Source organism: Pelobates fuscus, chromosome 3, assembly GCF_036172605.1.
Source record: "Pelobates fuscus isolate aPelFus1 chromosome 3, aPelFus1.pri, whole genome shotgun sequence".
Classification (NCBI taxonomy): domain Eukaryota; kingdom Metazoa; phylum Chordata; class Amphibia; order Anura; family Pelobatidae; genus Pelobates; species Pelobates fuscus.
This window is the reverse complement of record NC_086319.1, coordinates 217,493,462-217,507,218: the sequence shown is the minus strand read 5'-3', so window position 1 is coordinate 217,507,218 and position 13,757 is coordinate 217,493,462. Positions and strand designations below refer to the sequence as shown.

At 44.4% G+C, this 13,757-nt stretch overlaps 1 protein-coding gene across 1 annotated transcript in view; it reads right to left on the bottom strand.

Moving 5' to 3' along the window:
* The window catches only part of LRRK2 (leucine rich repeat kinase 2), a 245,907-nt gene that overhangs the window by 24,459 nt on the left and 207,691 nt on the right, over positions 1–13,757 (bottom strand). The window contains exons 44-47 of the mRNA XM_063448081.1: positions 11,918–12,112; positions 10,295–10,488; positions 1,247–1,319; positions 297–478 (exon numbers count right to left, since the gene is read on the bottom strand). Coding sequence (XP_063304151.1) covers positions 297–478; positions 1,247–1,319; positions 10,295–10,488; positions 11,918–12,112 — 644 coding nt within the window. The remainder of the gene's footprint in view (positions 1–296; positions 479–1,246; positions 1,320–10,294; positions 10,489–11,917; positions 12,113–13,757) is intronic.

Genomic DNA, 13,757 nt, shown 5'->3' with positions numbered 1-13,757 from the left:
AATTTTTTCATTAATATTTTTCTTGATCTTTTTAAAGTATTTTCTTCTTATAATTCTATTAACCAGTGGATGATATAGATAGATAGATATTTCGAAATACTATTACTTCTAATAATATTATCATAAGGTAAGATGCATTATATTTGGTTTTGATAAGTTCACAGGCTGTCCTGCATAGCTTATAATATTAAAAAAAAAAAAAAAGTTGAAAAAAGCAACTGAATAAAACTGTCATACAGGAAACCATAAACAAGTACAACAGCTACAATGAAAAAAAAAGGAAACAAAAAACTCACACTGTAGCTTTTGTATCAATAGTCTTTTGAATAGAAAAGTCACTTGATATTGATATGATTTTTGTTCCACAGATGCCCCAAATAGAATTCTTCTCAGATGAATATGTGGATTCACATAAATTCATTACAGGAGTACTCTTATCACCAACATTAAGAAGCTTGAGAGGAGTTGCATCTGTAGACTAGGAAAATGGATAGTTGATATGAAACCATTTACAGCAGGTCAAGTTACCAGATCATTCAGTAAAATACATACATCTTTACATGCGTGCACTATTTTTTCACTACTAAGAAATCAAATAGAATGCAGGGGAGATGGGTCTTTGTGGTGCAAAAAGTTGCAACAGCAAAATAACCCTCAGAAGATTTAAGTCAAAAACACTATGAGGCTTGCGATCTGTATGCTACCAGGAAGACACTAATCTGTTGCAGTTCTGGATGGCATCATACCCTTGTGCTCACACTATCAATGTTGCACAAAGCATCACTGCATGTGCAGTAAACCTAGTCATAAACGGATATGTATAAAATACTTTCTTCCTCTCCTATTTGTGCAATCATGTCAGATTATCCTTTAAAAACTACTATAAGAACAAACAGTGACTTTTGCTGCCTAAAGCTACATTTTGTTCCTCTACGTAGTGTCGGCTGTTGTTTTTAAAAAAGTGAACTGCAACAGTCCCCTTATGTTATTATTCCCAGTCTCTAATGCACCAGACACCTTGCTGAGACACCTAACCTCTGAACATCTTTACAAAGGTCACTTTTAGTTTAAAGTCCTTGTGCTACACCTCCCTTTAATTCTGCCCCAAACATCTTTCATCTACTCTACATAATTACGTACTGTAGCATAGCTGGTTTATCAAAGTATGTGCCAGTCTGTGTGGGTGTACCTAAGACTCTAATCAATCATCAGGTAGCCAGAAAAAAAAAAAGAGCAGATTGTTTACCTGTACTGCTGATTCGTCAAAAACTGCAATGCTGCCATTTGCTGTCCCTACTAGAACAAAATACGTCTTTTGACTGAAATACAAAGAGGGAAAGTCTCATTACTGTGGTTATCAATTGTTTGGAATATCTGCAGTTTAATATTAAAGAAACATACTAAGAAAAATAACTACAACAGCTTTTTAAGTGATAATGGTGTAAAAGGAATTTCGGTACCATTTTCACACACAATAACGCTTTTAAAATGATATTTGTTAGCCAGTGTACAGCATATCAAAACATAGGTAAAACAAAACACCTGTTTCTACAGTTAAACTGGGCACTACTATATTGCTAATATGTTAAACAGGATAAAATCATGAATTCATAAAGAATCTGAACAAGTAAACACCAATAAACACAAGCACACGCACTATATAGCAAAATGTATGTGGACACTCCCACTAATTATTAAGTATGGGAGTTTCAGCCTCACTCACTGTTAGTTGGTTCATAAAATCCATAGGCACTTGTAATTTAAATGCAGCACAGTCATATGATGACTGCTTTGCCAAAAGTCAGTTCATAATATTTTTGTCATTCTAGATCTGCCCAAAGCAACTGTAAGTGCTATTCGCATTAAGAGAAAGCATCTAGCAACAAAGGACCATGTATACTTACAGAGTTGAATATATACATACTGAATATACACATATGTACATACATATACACAGATTTACAGCAAAATAAATAGATACCAATGAAGGAGAAATGCTAGGACAAGAAGTCAAAGTCTAAAATTATATGGTGAAAGGCTTAAATACGAAAAAATATCCTGTCACCAAAAAAAAATTAAAAAAAAATTTTGTGGGTACAGATTGGACTTATGACTCCAAGCCAGGGACCATATACTCCAAAGGACCATATAGAGTAGGGACTAGGCTTTAAATTTCTGCCTCCTGTACATATAGTGGCAGTCACAAAAGTAAGAAATAAATTTTATATTCAAATCCAAAACACATGAACTGGAAAAAGATCTCTAAGTCAGCTATGCTTCTATGCTTTAAAATTGAAAGTTGTATTGTATTGTATTTTTTATTCACTTTAGTGAATACCATGTGAGTTACTAGAGTTAGGTTTATATGAATATAAAAAGAAAGGTACCTCCAGTGTGACCCCAGTAAGACACAACCCCGGCCCGATGGAGGAATTTTTAATGGCATCACAGGGCCCGCGGGGCCCAGATGGCACCACCAGGCCGACGCCATCCTCTCCGACTTCCAGTGTGGCACACTCGGACCGGGCCTCGCCGGCGACCCCCATGCTGACCCAAATATCAGCAGATATAACTAAAATCACGACTAACATGCTTACCCGCAAGGATAAGGCGGAAATGGTCGCGGAACTGAGAACCGTCATTAGAGAGGAGATCACGGCGGTCCGTAGAGACCTTACAGCTCTGGAGCAGCACGTAGACAGCCTGGAAGAGGACCGTCTACAGAGTGCCCAATCCAGGCAAGCAGCTGAACTGGCAACAGGGAGGCAAGGAAACATCCTGCTGGACATCCGCTGCCAAGTAGAAGACCTCGATAATAGAGGCCGCCGCAAAAAAATAAGGATCCGAGGCCTCCCAGAGACACAGAGGGAAATCCGCCAGGAGGCCCTCACTGGCCTGTTCATGCACCTCATGGGTGAAACGGCCCACAGCGATTTCGGCATCGAAAGGGCGCACCGGGCCCTGCGGGCGCCTAGAAGAGACGGCCTCCCGAGAGTCATCATATGCTCACTGGAATCCTTCCAACTAAAAGAAGCTATAATGCAAGCAGCTAGAGCGCAACAAAGGATCACATACATGGACTCCCAAGTCTCCATCTATCAAGACCTGTCCACAATCACCCTAGATGCTCGCCGAGCACTGAGACCGCTAACCCGGATGCTACAAAAGAGGAGAATACCCTACAAGTGGGGGTTCCCATTTAGCCTCCAAGCTAGGACAGGCACATAATCCGCTGGCCGAACGATGTCCCCTGCTTTCTGCATGCTGCAGGCCTGCCCATGATACAGATCCCGAACTGGATCCTGGAGGGTCCTCCAGCCCGGGCGACGGGCCCGTCAGAAGTTGCACACAACCTCCGAGCAGGACCTACTCCCGCCACAATGTAGGGGAGGCCCTGAGAACCCCGAAGAATAACCAGCCAATACCCTCAACAAGCAGCAGAGACCTCCACCCCGAACCGTACCGATGACGCGCACCCCTCCACCATGACCGTGTGCCCTCAGGGTCCCACTGGTCCGGACCACATTGCACGAAGGCCAACCTGGGGTATGTACTTTTCCTACACATCGCCTACTAGCATTAGCCAGGGGACATGGGCGGGAACTGCCTAGGTGGGGAGGGTGGATTGCCATGGGGGTTAACAGCAAGAGGAATATCTCCCCAGCAAAATCCCCAAACCAGGTCGCAAGCAGAGGGAGGGAAAGGTTCATAAGGGGGCGAAGGTGGGACGTTAAGAAATCCACTACCGACAAAGACCCTCATGAACAGTCACTACGCTTGGACTACCTCAAGGACTGCAGTCCGGACTGTGGGGGCACGGGTTGGGGGGATCTGAGGGGGGCATGGGCGGGTGCGAGATGGGGGGAATAGGCGCTGAATGTTAGGAGCTTTGAGCTGTTGTAGACGGAGACAATCTACTGTACAAAGTTTATTAGACATGTTAAAGTATACAGCTAAGTTGATGGCCACTCACTAGTGCAACACATAACCTCTGTTTACGCACTGGATGTAGAAACTCGCACACTAGATTACAGCCATTGCACTAACGTGGCATGAAAAGGTATGACATGGGGAGTTACACAGAGAGGTCGAACATGGAGCGGGCACAAAACACCGGAACTGCTGGGGGGGGAACTAAAAGAGAAAAGGGGGAGGGACAATGGACGCAGCATTTTATTAACGGGGACAGATTAAGGGGTATACAGAGCGTATGGGCAATGGAGGAATAGGACAAGGGAGGAGACCCAATGGCGGATACAAACCGCCACAGAAATCCCGCCCCCCATGCGCACGAGTGCCCAGCCTTGATCCAACACGTGTTACATACGCCTAACACATGGACATACTACATGACTGACACGATAGCACAACACTGATCCTTATAAGCACCCACCCAAGTAAGGAAGGACCCCATAGGTTAGAAGACGGCAAAGAACCACGGTAGCCCAGCAAAAGACCCGAATTATGATATTATAGCCCACTTAACAGGCTCCACACCACAGACGAACACAAACGGCGTCACTGCTCGACATTTAGACCGCTACACTGCCCCACAGATATCTCGCTGAGTGGGGATAGCGCACCGCAGCCTGACACTAAGGATGGCACTGACCCACTACCCACTCAAACACTAAACTACACCTGGGTTCTCTGCAGGAACCCCGACCCATCCCCAACAGGGGGCGAACTGAAGGAAACACGGAGAACCACAGACACACACACAGATGAGGGAGACTTGGGAGGGACACACCAACAGAAAGCAGATAACGGGGTACACAGATTGCCACATTACAACACACGGGTCCAGAGGGACACAAACACGTACAACAACCTCAATTTTACACAAAAGGACATAGCGCCCACACACGCCCCTGACTGGTTGGGAGCTGACGGAGACGGCGGAAGACAACTGACTACTTGACCAAATCACACCACTGCCTACGATGGCACCGAACCTCACTGAGATAGACCCACCTGTAAAAAACAACCGTGGCTCCGAGGGACGGACTGGTAGCCAGTCCCCAGGAACTTCTAAACCCGGTACAGGGTCGACGTCACACCCATACAATCCCCATCCACGGGGCAAGTCGGACCCCAAACCACACCATCCTCCTTGACCCCCGCGAACAAGACAAACCCCTACCCTTCATCCCTCCTGCGCCGTGGCAAGCGGGGTACCCCCCGGCCCCCCTCCCCCTTTTTGGGATGACGGCCACGCAGGGGTTTACCTCAACTGACGTACTGGTCCAATAATGTCCAGGGACTCAACACTCCAGAAAAACGTGCCCACCTGAATCGCCGACTACGGAACGCAAAAGCGTCCGTGGTGTTTCTGCAGGAGACTCACCTCAGGGGCGGGGGCGCACCTAAACTAGAGAACCGACACTTTCCTATGGGATTCTATGCGAACCACGCCGAAGCCAAAAAAGCTGGAGTTGCGATTTTATTCGCTCACTCAGTACCATTCCACTGTACACAGTCTCTAGCTGATCCAAACGGAAGATATCTCTTCCTAAAAGGCACCGTCGTAGATCACGTTTACACCTTTGCGAGTTTGTATAGTCCAAACAGAAAACAACACACATTCCTAAGCCGGACGCTAGCCAAACTGGAGAGGTTCAGAGAGGGCCTACTGGTCGTGGCTGGAGACCTGAACATGCCGCTGGACCCCCTACGGGAAACTTCCAGGGGCCAAAGTGCGATCCCAACACACTGCCTGAGACCCGCACAACGTTCCCTGCACAAGATGGGGCTAGTGGACTGCTGGAGAACGTACCACCCAGATGACCGAGACTATACCCACTACTCCGCGGTCCACACACAATATAGTCGCATAGACTACATTTTCATGGCCCAAGAATTCCTGAACTGAACTACGCAACGCAGACATAGGCCTCATGGACCATTCTGACCACGCGCCAGTACTAGTCCACACAAACTCCCAGCTCTTCAAACCGAGAGAAAGGCAGTGGAAGCTAGATGAATCCCTACTGGACGACTTGGAATTCACCACCACAGTGTCCAGAGCCTTAACCGACTACTTTACGACAAATGAAAACCCAGACACGCAACCATTGACACTCTGGGAAGCCCATAAATGTGTTATCCGGGAACACCTCATAACAGCCAGCACCAGATGCAAAAAACAACGGACGCCACAAATTGCTGACCTGACAAGACAAATAGCAGAACTTAAACATGCCCATAAGACCACTCTGGATGACAGCACATACCTCCGCCTCACGGAAACCCGCAGAAATCTCCGGGATATATTATCCCAAGGACTGCTTCACACCGCCAGGAAAACATCTAGATACTTCTACAAACACTCGAATAAAAGTGGCAGTCTGTTGGCAAGGATGCTCCAGGAGAAGCGGAGATCCCGGCACGTCCACAAGGTTCACACGAGAGAAGGAGCCATCACACAGCTCCCAGAGGGCATTCTAACGGCGTTCCGAGAATACTACTTGGTGCTGTATGACCAAACACAAAACAAGAGGGGAATAACTGCAAGACTCCACCAAGACCAGATTGCAACGTACTTGGAATATCACGTAACCCGTAAATTGACCCCAGAACAAGAAGCTGAACTGGAACTACCTCTGACGATCGAGGAACTAGCGGGAGCGCTGAAAACATCCAAACCACACAGGACTCCGGGACCTGATGGACTCCCTGTCACGTACATACGAACATTCAAGGACATTCTACTGCCCAGACTCCTGTCGGGAATCAATTCCATACAGGACGGAGGTTGCTTTCCCAAAGACGCCCTGAGAGCGACGGTCACGATCATACCGAAAGAAGGCAAAGACCCAACAAACTGTGCCAGCTACCGGCCAATCTCGCTGCTAAACGCAGATTTAAAACTCTTCGCCAAGGCCATGGCCACCAGAGTAGCGCGGACGCTCCCAGATCTGGTACACTCGGACCAGGTCGGGTTCATACCCGGGAGGGAGGCCAGGGACAACACCATCCGAGCCCTTAACATCATTCATGCAACAAAGGCCAGCAAACGAGATATGGTGTTACTATCCACCGACACTGAAAAGGTGTTCGACCGGGTAGACTGGACCTTTATGGCGGAGACCTTAAGACATATGGGTTTTGGACAGCGACTGCGAACCTGGGTAGCCGCGCTATACACCACACCGTCGGCTCGCATATGGGTCAACGGAGCGCTGACTGACTCGTTTGACATAAGCAACGGTACACGACAGGGAGGCCCCCTGTCCCCCCTTCTATTCGCCCTCACTCTCGAACCCTTTCTCGAGGCGGTCAGGCAAAACGGAGGGATCACAGGGCATCGCATAGGCGGGAGAGAGCATCGAGTGGCAGCATACACCGTGGATATGCTCTTCTTCCTAGAGCAGCCCAAAATATCGACACCGAACCTCCTGGAGGCATTCCGAAAATACAATGAGGTATCCAACCTAAAACTCAATCTGGATAAATCGGAGGCGATGCCACTCACAAGGGACGTGGCACTCCAGCAACACATCCGAACACAATACCCCTTCAGAATATGCACAACCAAACTGCACTACCTTGGCATCTGGCTACCAAAAGACACGGCGCACATATACCAACTGAACTTTGTGCCCCTTCTAGCTACCCTGCAACAAGACATAAAACAGTGGACAACTCAATACATCTCATGGTTTGGTCGAATAAGTGCTATAAAAATGAATGTCATGCCTCGTATTTTATTCCTATTCCAAACACTACCCACGACCATCCCAAGAGGGTTCTTTCAATCGGTGTCGACTACCATCTGGCAGTTCGTTTGGAACCACAAACCTTCACGCGTGCGGCGATCAACCTTAGAACGACCAAAGAACGAGGGCGGTGCGGGATTGCCGTCGATCATCACGTACTATCAAGCAACACACCTTTATCGACTGGCACGCCAGCCCGAATACTAACCAATGGGTTCACATGGAATTACAACAGGCACAAGGGAAGATCCCCGCCCTGCTGTGGCTGGGCGAAGCATCACACGGGGACCTGCGCACAGACAACCCAATGATAGATGCCATGCTGCAGGTCTGGTGCAGAGTGCACTACGCCAAGAAACTCACGACGTCCCCCAATCCGCTCTCACTCAATCCATAACTAACAACCCGAAACTAGCAGGTGGGCTCGGTCCAGCCGACCTAAGGAACCTTGGGGCTAAGGACTGGGTACACATAAACCGATGGTGCGACGGACCGAATCTAAAGATTCTGGCAGAACTGCTACAAGACCGCAGACTGAGCAGACTGGACGAATTCCAATACCATCAGGTAAAGGCGTACGTCGCCGCTGTGAAAGGCAGGGATCACCTGCACCGCCCATTGCTACACCTGGAAAAACTCTGAGCAGATAGGCTTCACCTCACACACGGGTTATCGATCCTATATGCCATGCTTCAAAACAACGGAGACAAAAGACCATTGGGTTTCACGGAACGGTGGGAAAGAGACACGGACGTGGTACTCACAGACAGTGAATGGGAAAAAATATTACAATTGACACACAAGGGGTCCATGAGCACCAAATTCCAAGAGTGCAACTATAAAATATTGACGCACTGGTACAGGAATACACATTTGGTGGAAATGCTCGCACATCGTACCATATTGGCGAATGATTCACCGAAAGATCAAAGAAATCACAGGAACAGAGGTCCATTTCCAGCCACTACCAATGCTGCTAAACCATACCCACACACCCCTGAAAGTATACAAAAGAGGCCTTATGGTACACCTGCTTACAGCGGCGAAAACACTCATACCTACGATGTGGAAAAGCCCGACAGTACCCTCTTTCCAACAATGGATTGACAGGGTGGAAATGATCTACAACATGGAAATGATGACGGCCTCCTTGCAGGGACGCTCAGACAAATGTGCTCTGACATGGTTCCCATGGATGGACTACATATCTAAGAGAGCAGCGGGAGCGGAGACGGGGGCACTTCCACGGCGGCACAAGCCCACCCGACAGAAGGACGCACACCCACCAGAACCAACGCACTCTGATAAACCCATACGACTGGACACCTTCCACATCCCTCCCCATCCCTACCCCTTCCCCAGGACTCACAGACATCCGACAGAGGCATACGACCGAAAGACACTGTAAAGACTCGATATAATCTGAGTCAGAATAGACACCCCACGATAGTACGATAGGGAGGTTAGACAGGAGGAGACTCGCAAGAAAACCTTGGAGAACACCACAAAATATTGATCTCGCAAAGACTCTCCAGGAATAGAGAGGGAGTGGTAACAGACAAGGCAAACCACTACCTGAAATAGGAACAGGACCCCCTACACACGGGGGAAGACGACTAACTCAGACAATCACAACACAGATAACCTCAAGACTTGCGCTTATTCAAACACGACGTTCACGATGATATACCACCAAACCAGACACTCCCCACCACAATAGGGATAGCTCCCAACGAACTCACACAGAAACGCAACGTGAACACAAACAGTTCCAAAGCCAACTAAATACAAACTGCATCGACGGAGAACAAAACCCGTCTGAACCAGACGTGACTCTGGCCAAGCACACTGCATAACGCAAATAGACCAATACGACACCACACCTTGTTTCAGCCCTATAAACCACATACACCCAAAACTCAATCACACGCACTCAAAACGCCACTATCACAACTAACACAGGACCCGATAGAAGACAGGCACAAAATAAGCAGTGAATATAGTGATCCAACAACAAACACAGAATACTGAAAAGGAAACCGACGTAGATACCAGAGCTACAAACAACACCCGGTGACTCTAGACCACATTATAGCTAGACAAAGAGACCTAAGCTGACTACGAACCGAAGGATACCCACACAAACAGAGCAAGGGACAGCTCAACACCTGCCTGAGTTACCACCCCTCCTTTCCCCCCACTAGTGGACATAAAAATAAGATTACACCAACACATGAGCTAAGGCAGATACCACTCCTTATTAATTCTCAGGGTAACAAAACCCTAATCTAGCAACTAAGCGTTGGTGTTACTGCCTGTGTCCACAGCAAACAGCCGAATGTTCAATTGCAATATGACTGTTCCGACAACTATGTTCAAAGTTAAAACGCATAATTGATGTATCCTGTCAGTTACAAAAAATAAATAAATAAATAAAGAATGTCAAAAAAAAATTATGGTTACTTCGTCCATTTAGCCATAAAAATCAAAAGTGTGGATCACAGTTTATGAAATACAAGTTTTGAATATAAAAAAGAAAAAAAAAACGCACACAGAAAAAAAAAAAAACCACATACCTCTGCCTTGAAAAATAAGTGTAGAGTAAACAAGTGACAGAATCAGGCATTTTTATAATGCAATGCTTCTTTTTCAGATCTTCAGTATTGGCAGCTAGTATTTCACCTGACTGTGTCCCTGCCAAGATCCACTGTTCCTTTGCACCAGGTAAAGTCACAAGAGTAAGACACAAAATTCGGCTATCTGAAACATCCTACAAACATAAGAGGAGAACAAGTTTTACACCCCACCTCCTATAGAATATAAGCTCGATTGAGCAGGGTCCTCTTCAACCTATTGTTCCCGTAAGTTTTTTGTAATTGTCCTATTTATAGTTAAATCCCCCCTCTCATAATATTGTAATTTGGCGCTATATAAATGGCAATAATATTAATAATAATAACAAGTGATTGAAGGGAGAGGGGACATAAAAGGTGAATAAGTGGTTGGAAGGGGAGATTAGTGAGCACAGGTGATAGATATGGGGATAAAAGAGGAGAACAATTGTGTAAAGCAAGGTGGAAGAGTGGAACGGGTGATTTAAGAGAGAAGAGGGGTTTGTGTAAGGGATGGGGCAAAGAAAAGGGGAACATGAGAATGGGGGAAAATGAGGGGTAGAAATGGGGTAGAAATGAGGGATGGGGATAGAAGTGAGGAAAACATAAGGGGAGGTAGGAATGAGAAAATTAAACAATTAGAGGAAGAGACAGTTATGGTGAGAAGGGCTTAACTGGGGAAAAATGGAGAGGAACATATGCAAGGTGGAGATTAATGAATAGAGGGGCATGGAGATAAAGAGGCAGATGAGAAATGGAAACACAGTGCAAACACATTCACACTAAAATGTCACACAAATATATTTCTGCATGCACACACTGGCACTCTATAAAAACAAACCACTAAATGTACACACTAGTTCTATACACAATTACACCCATCACCCACTATATGCATTTATGCATTTTTATGCATTAAAAATGATATTTTAAAAACGTAACTGTACAGGACATGTCCAGCCTCTCCTAGTTAATGTCTGGGATGTAGCCATGTTAGGTGGATGCTATATCAGTACGGGTATATCTAGAAGCGTAACTAGAAACCTTTGCGCCCCGGTGCAAAAATTGCAAACAGGCAGGACCCCTAGAGCCTCAGACCCTGTGTCAAATGTCAAGTGCTCAGTCCACCACTTACAGGGCAATGTTTAGCTGTTAGCAAATTCATGCTCCAGCCATGCACATTCCGCGGTTTAGCTCTCTCCCCAATAGGAGGAGAGAGTGTGTAGTCCAAGTTGAACAAAATTGATATAAAAAAGTCAAACCTAAGCATTCAAACCGACAGACTGAAAGCTCTGATCGGCTGTCTTAGAACTGCAGCAATTTGTTTAGAAAATGTACAGTATATCTAAGTCACTGTAGAAACATAGGGTAGACAGTGTGCTCTATTTACCACAAACTTTACAGTTATGCAAACTGGTGATGGTAACATAGTGAAATTTTACAATACTTAAATATTCAAGATAATTTTAGAGTGAAGAAATTAATTACATATCCCTGGTTATGATTATATGCACACATCCTTCAATCACTACTTTTTTTTTAAAATAAAGTGCTTCTTTTTACTGCTTGGGATAGACTTACTATTACCTCACATGTATGTCCTCCTTTGATTAAGTTGAGGCAGGAGATTTGACCTCTGTCCGTACCACCACTCCCTACCCAGACCGTATGTTTCTTAAGACAAGTCACCACAGCCATCATGCATTCAGCGGTCAAAGTGCTTGGTATTATAAGGTTTCTCATCAAGCAAAGGAGTTCTGCTGAGTTTAAGATTTCATAAACCTGCAAGAGATAGCCATAGTTTCAGTACTATATTGTGGGTACAACATCTTATTCCATTTTCAGAAATGCATTAATCTTAAATTTATATTTGAAGTAAATTAAAATATGTTCTCTGCACTCTACATTGTAACACACTGTACTTTCTACAGTTAAGACATCCCACCGTACACATTCCAAGCAAGCTCTTAATCATCAGCATGTAGGTTAATTTACAGTTAGGTATGCTGCTTTGCTTTTGTTTAAATTAAACTTCAGTGAAAGGGACCAATACAAATTAATCAAAAACATATTTTACAAAACTTTATTTTATTATCTGAAGATATGATTTTCTGAGTCAATTTTAATTTTAAAGTAACTTGCTCCATAAGCCTGACATTTCAACCCATCCCTTCATACCTGCAGTGTTTACCTCTTGGTCTAAAACTACTGATATACATTTGATGTTTCTTTAAAAGGTTTATATTAATTGTAGCTCAGCTGTTTTTGCATCAGAAAGCCAACAATTACTCTACAATTCTCAATACCCACTGTGACTATAAAGACGAACTCACTGCAGATACTATAAAGAATGTACATTTTCAATTAATGCATTAACTTAAAGTTTAAGTATTCTTTCAATTATTTTTTGTTTATCTTTTTATTTTCCATATATTTATATTGTGAATTATCAACATAAGAATGGTTCCATCCCAATCTGGAGCATCCCTATAAAATAAATTATATAAAAGCAATTGTATTAACAGCAACATTTTATGTAGGATAAAACAGCCATCCTACCCTCTACACACACAATCACCCCTCCACTCACAGTAACCTTCGTCCTACACACATGGTCACTGTGCACGGTTTGTGGTACTGTGTGTTTTGGGCTGTTATGTATATATGTGGATTGTTTGTAGTATTTGTATATGATGTCATGTTAAAGCAGCTCTGTCACCCAGGAAAAAAATAGCATTTCATAAAGATGAAATCTTTATTTACGTCAACCCAAATGTAGGGAAAGCCTGAATATAATCAAACATGGTAAACATAACAATTGTAGAAACAGTGAAACTGTACTAGACTCAGTGTAAAGCCTATAAAAGTGAAAATAACAATAACTAATGTGATATCTGTGCTTGTGTCAATAAACACAAGCATTTCAGTATTTGAAAGAGCAACCCAAAGTTCTTGGTTAATCGCCTTCAAGCATGATCGCTTTTCGTTTTGAATAAAAACTCAAGTTGAGAAACTTTGTTCACATATATCGGTTGTAGAAAATGGGAGCAGTACTGCCTTATCAGAAATCCAAGGGTATTCTTCCTTAACTGCAATCTTGAAAACATCCAGTGGAACTTCTGTGAATTCCAATTTTAGAGCACTGTCATTCCTTAGTTCAAGAAATTCCTCTTGAATTTGGAGGGAATGTACTTCTGTAGATGTTTTGGCATTGGTTACAAAAAGATTTTGAATCCAATCATAATGATTATATGGAAGAAATGCTGAAATTTCTGTTGCATCAATGTTAAATGTTGTTAAGCCAAATCTAAAATGTTCTGCTTTGCTTTCAGTTGTGGTCTGATTGGTCCTTTTTTGTACATCTCTAGAGATCGTTTTTGTAACTCCCTCTGCCAAAGTTCTATTTTCTTTTGGAAGCCATTTAATT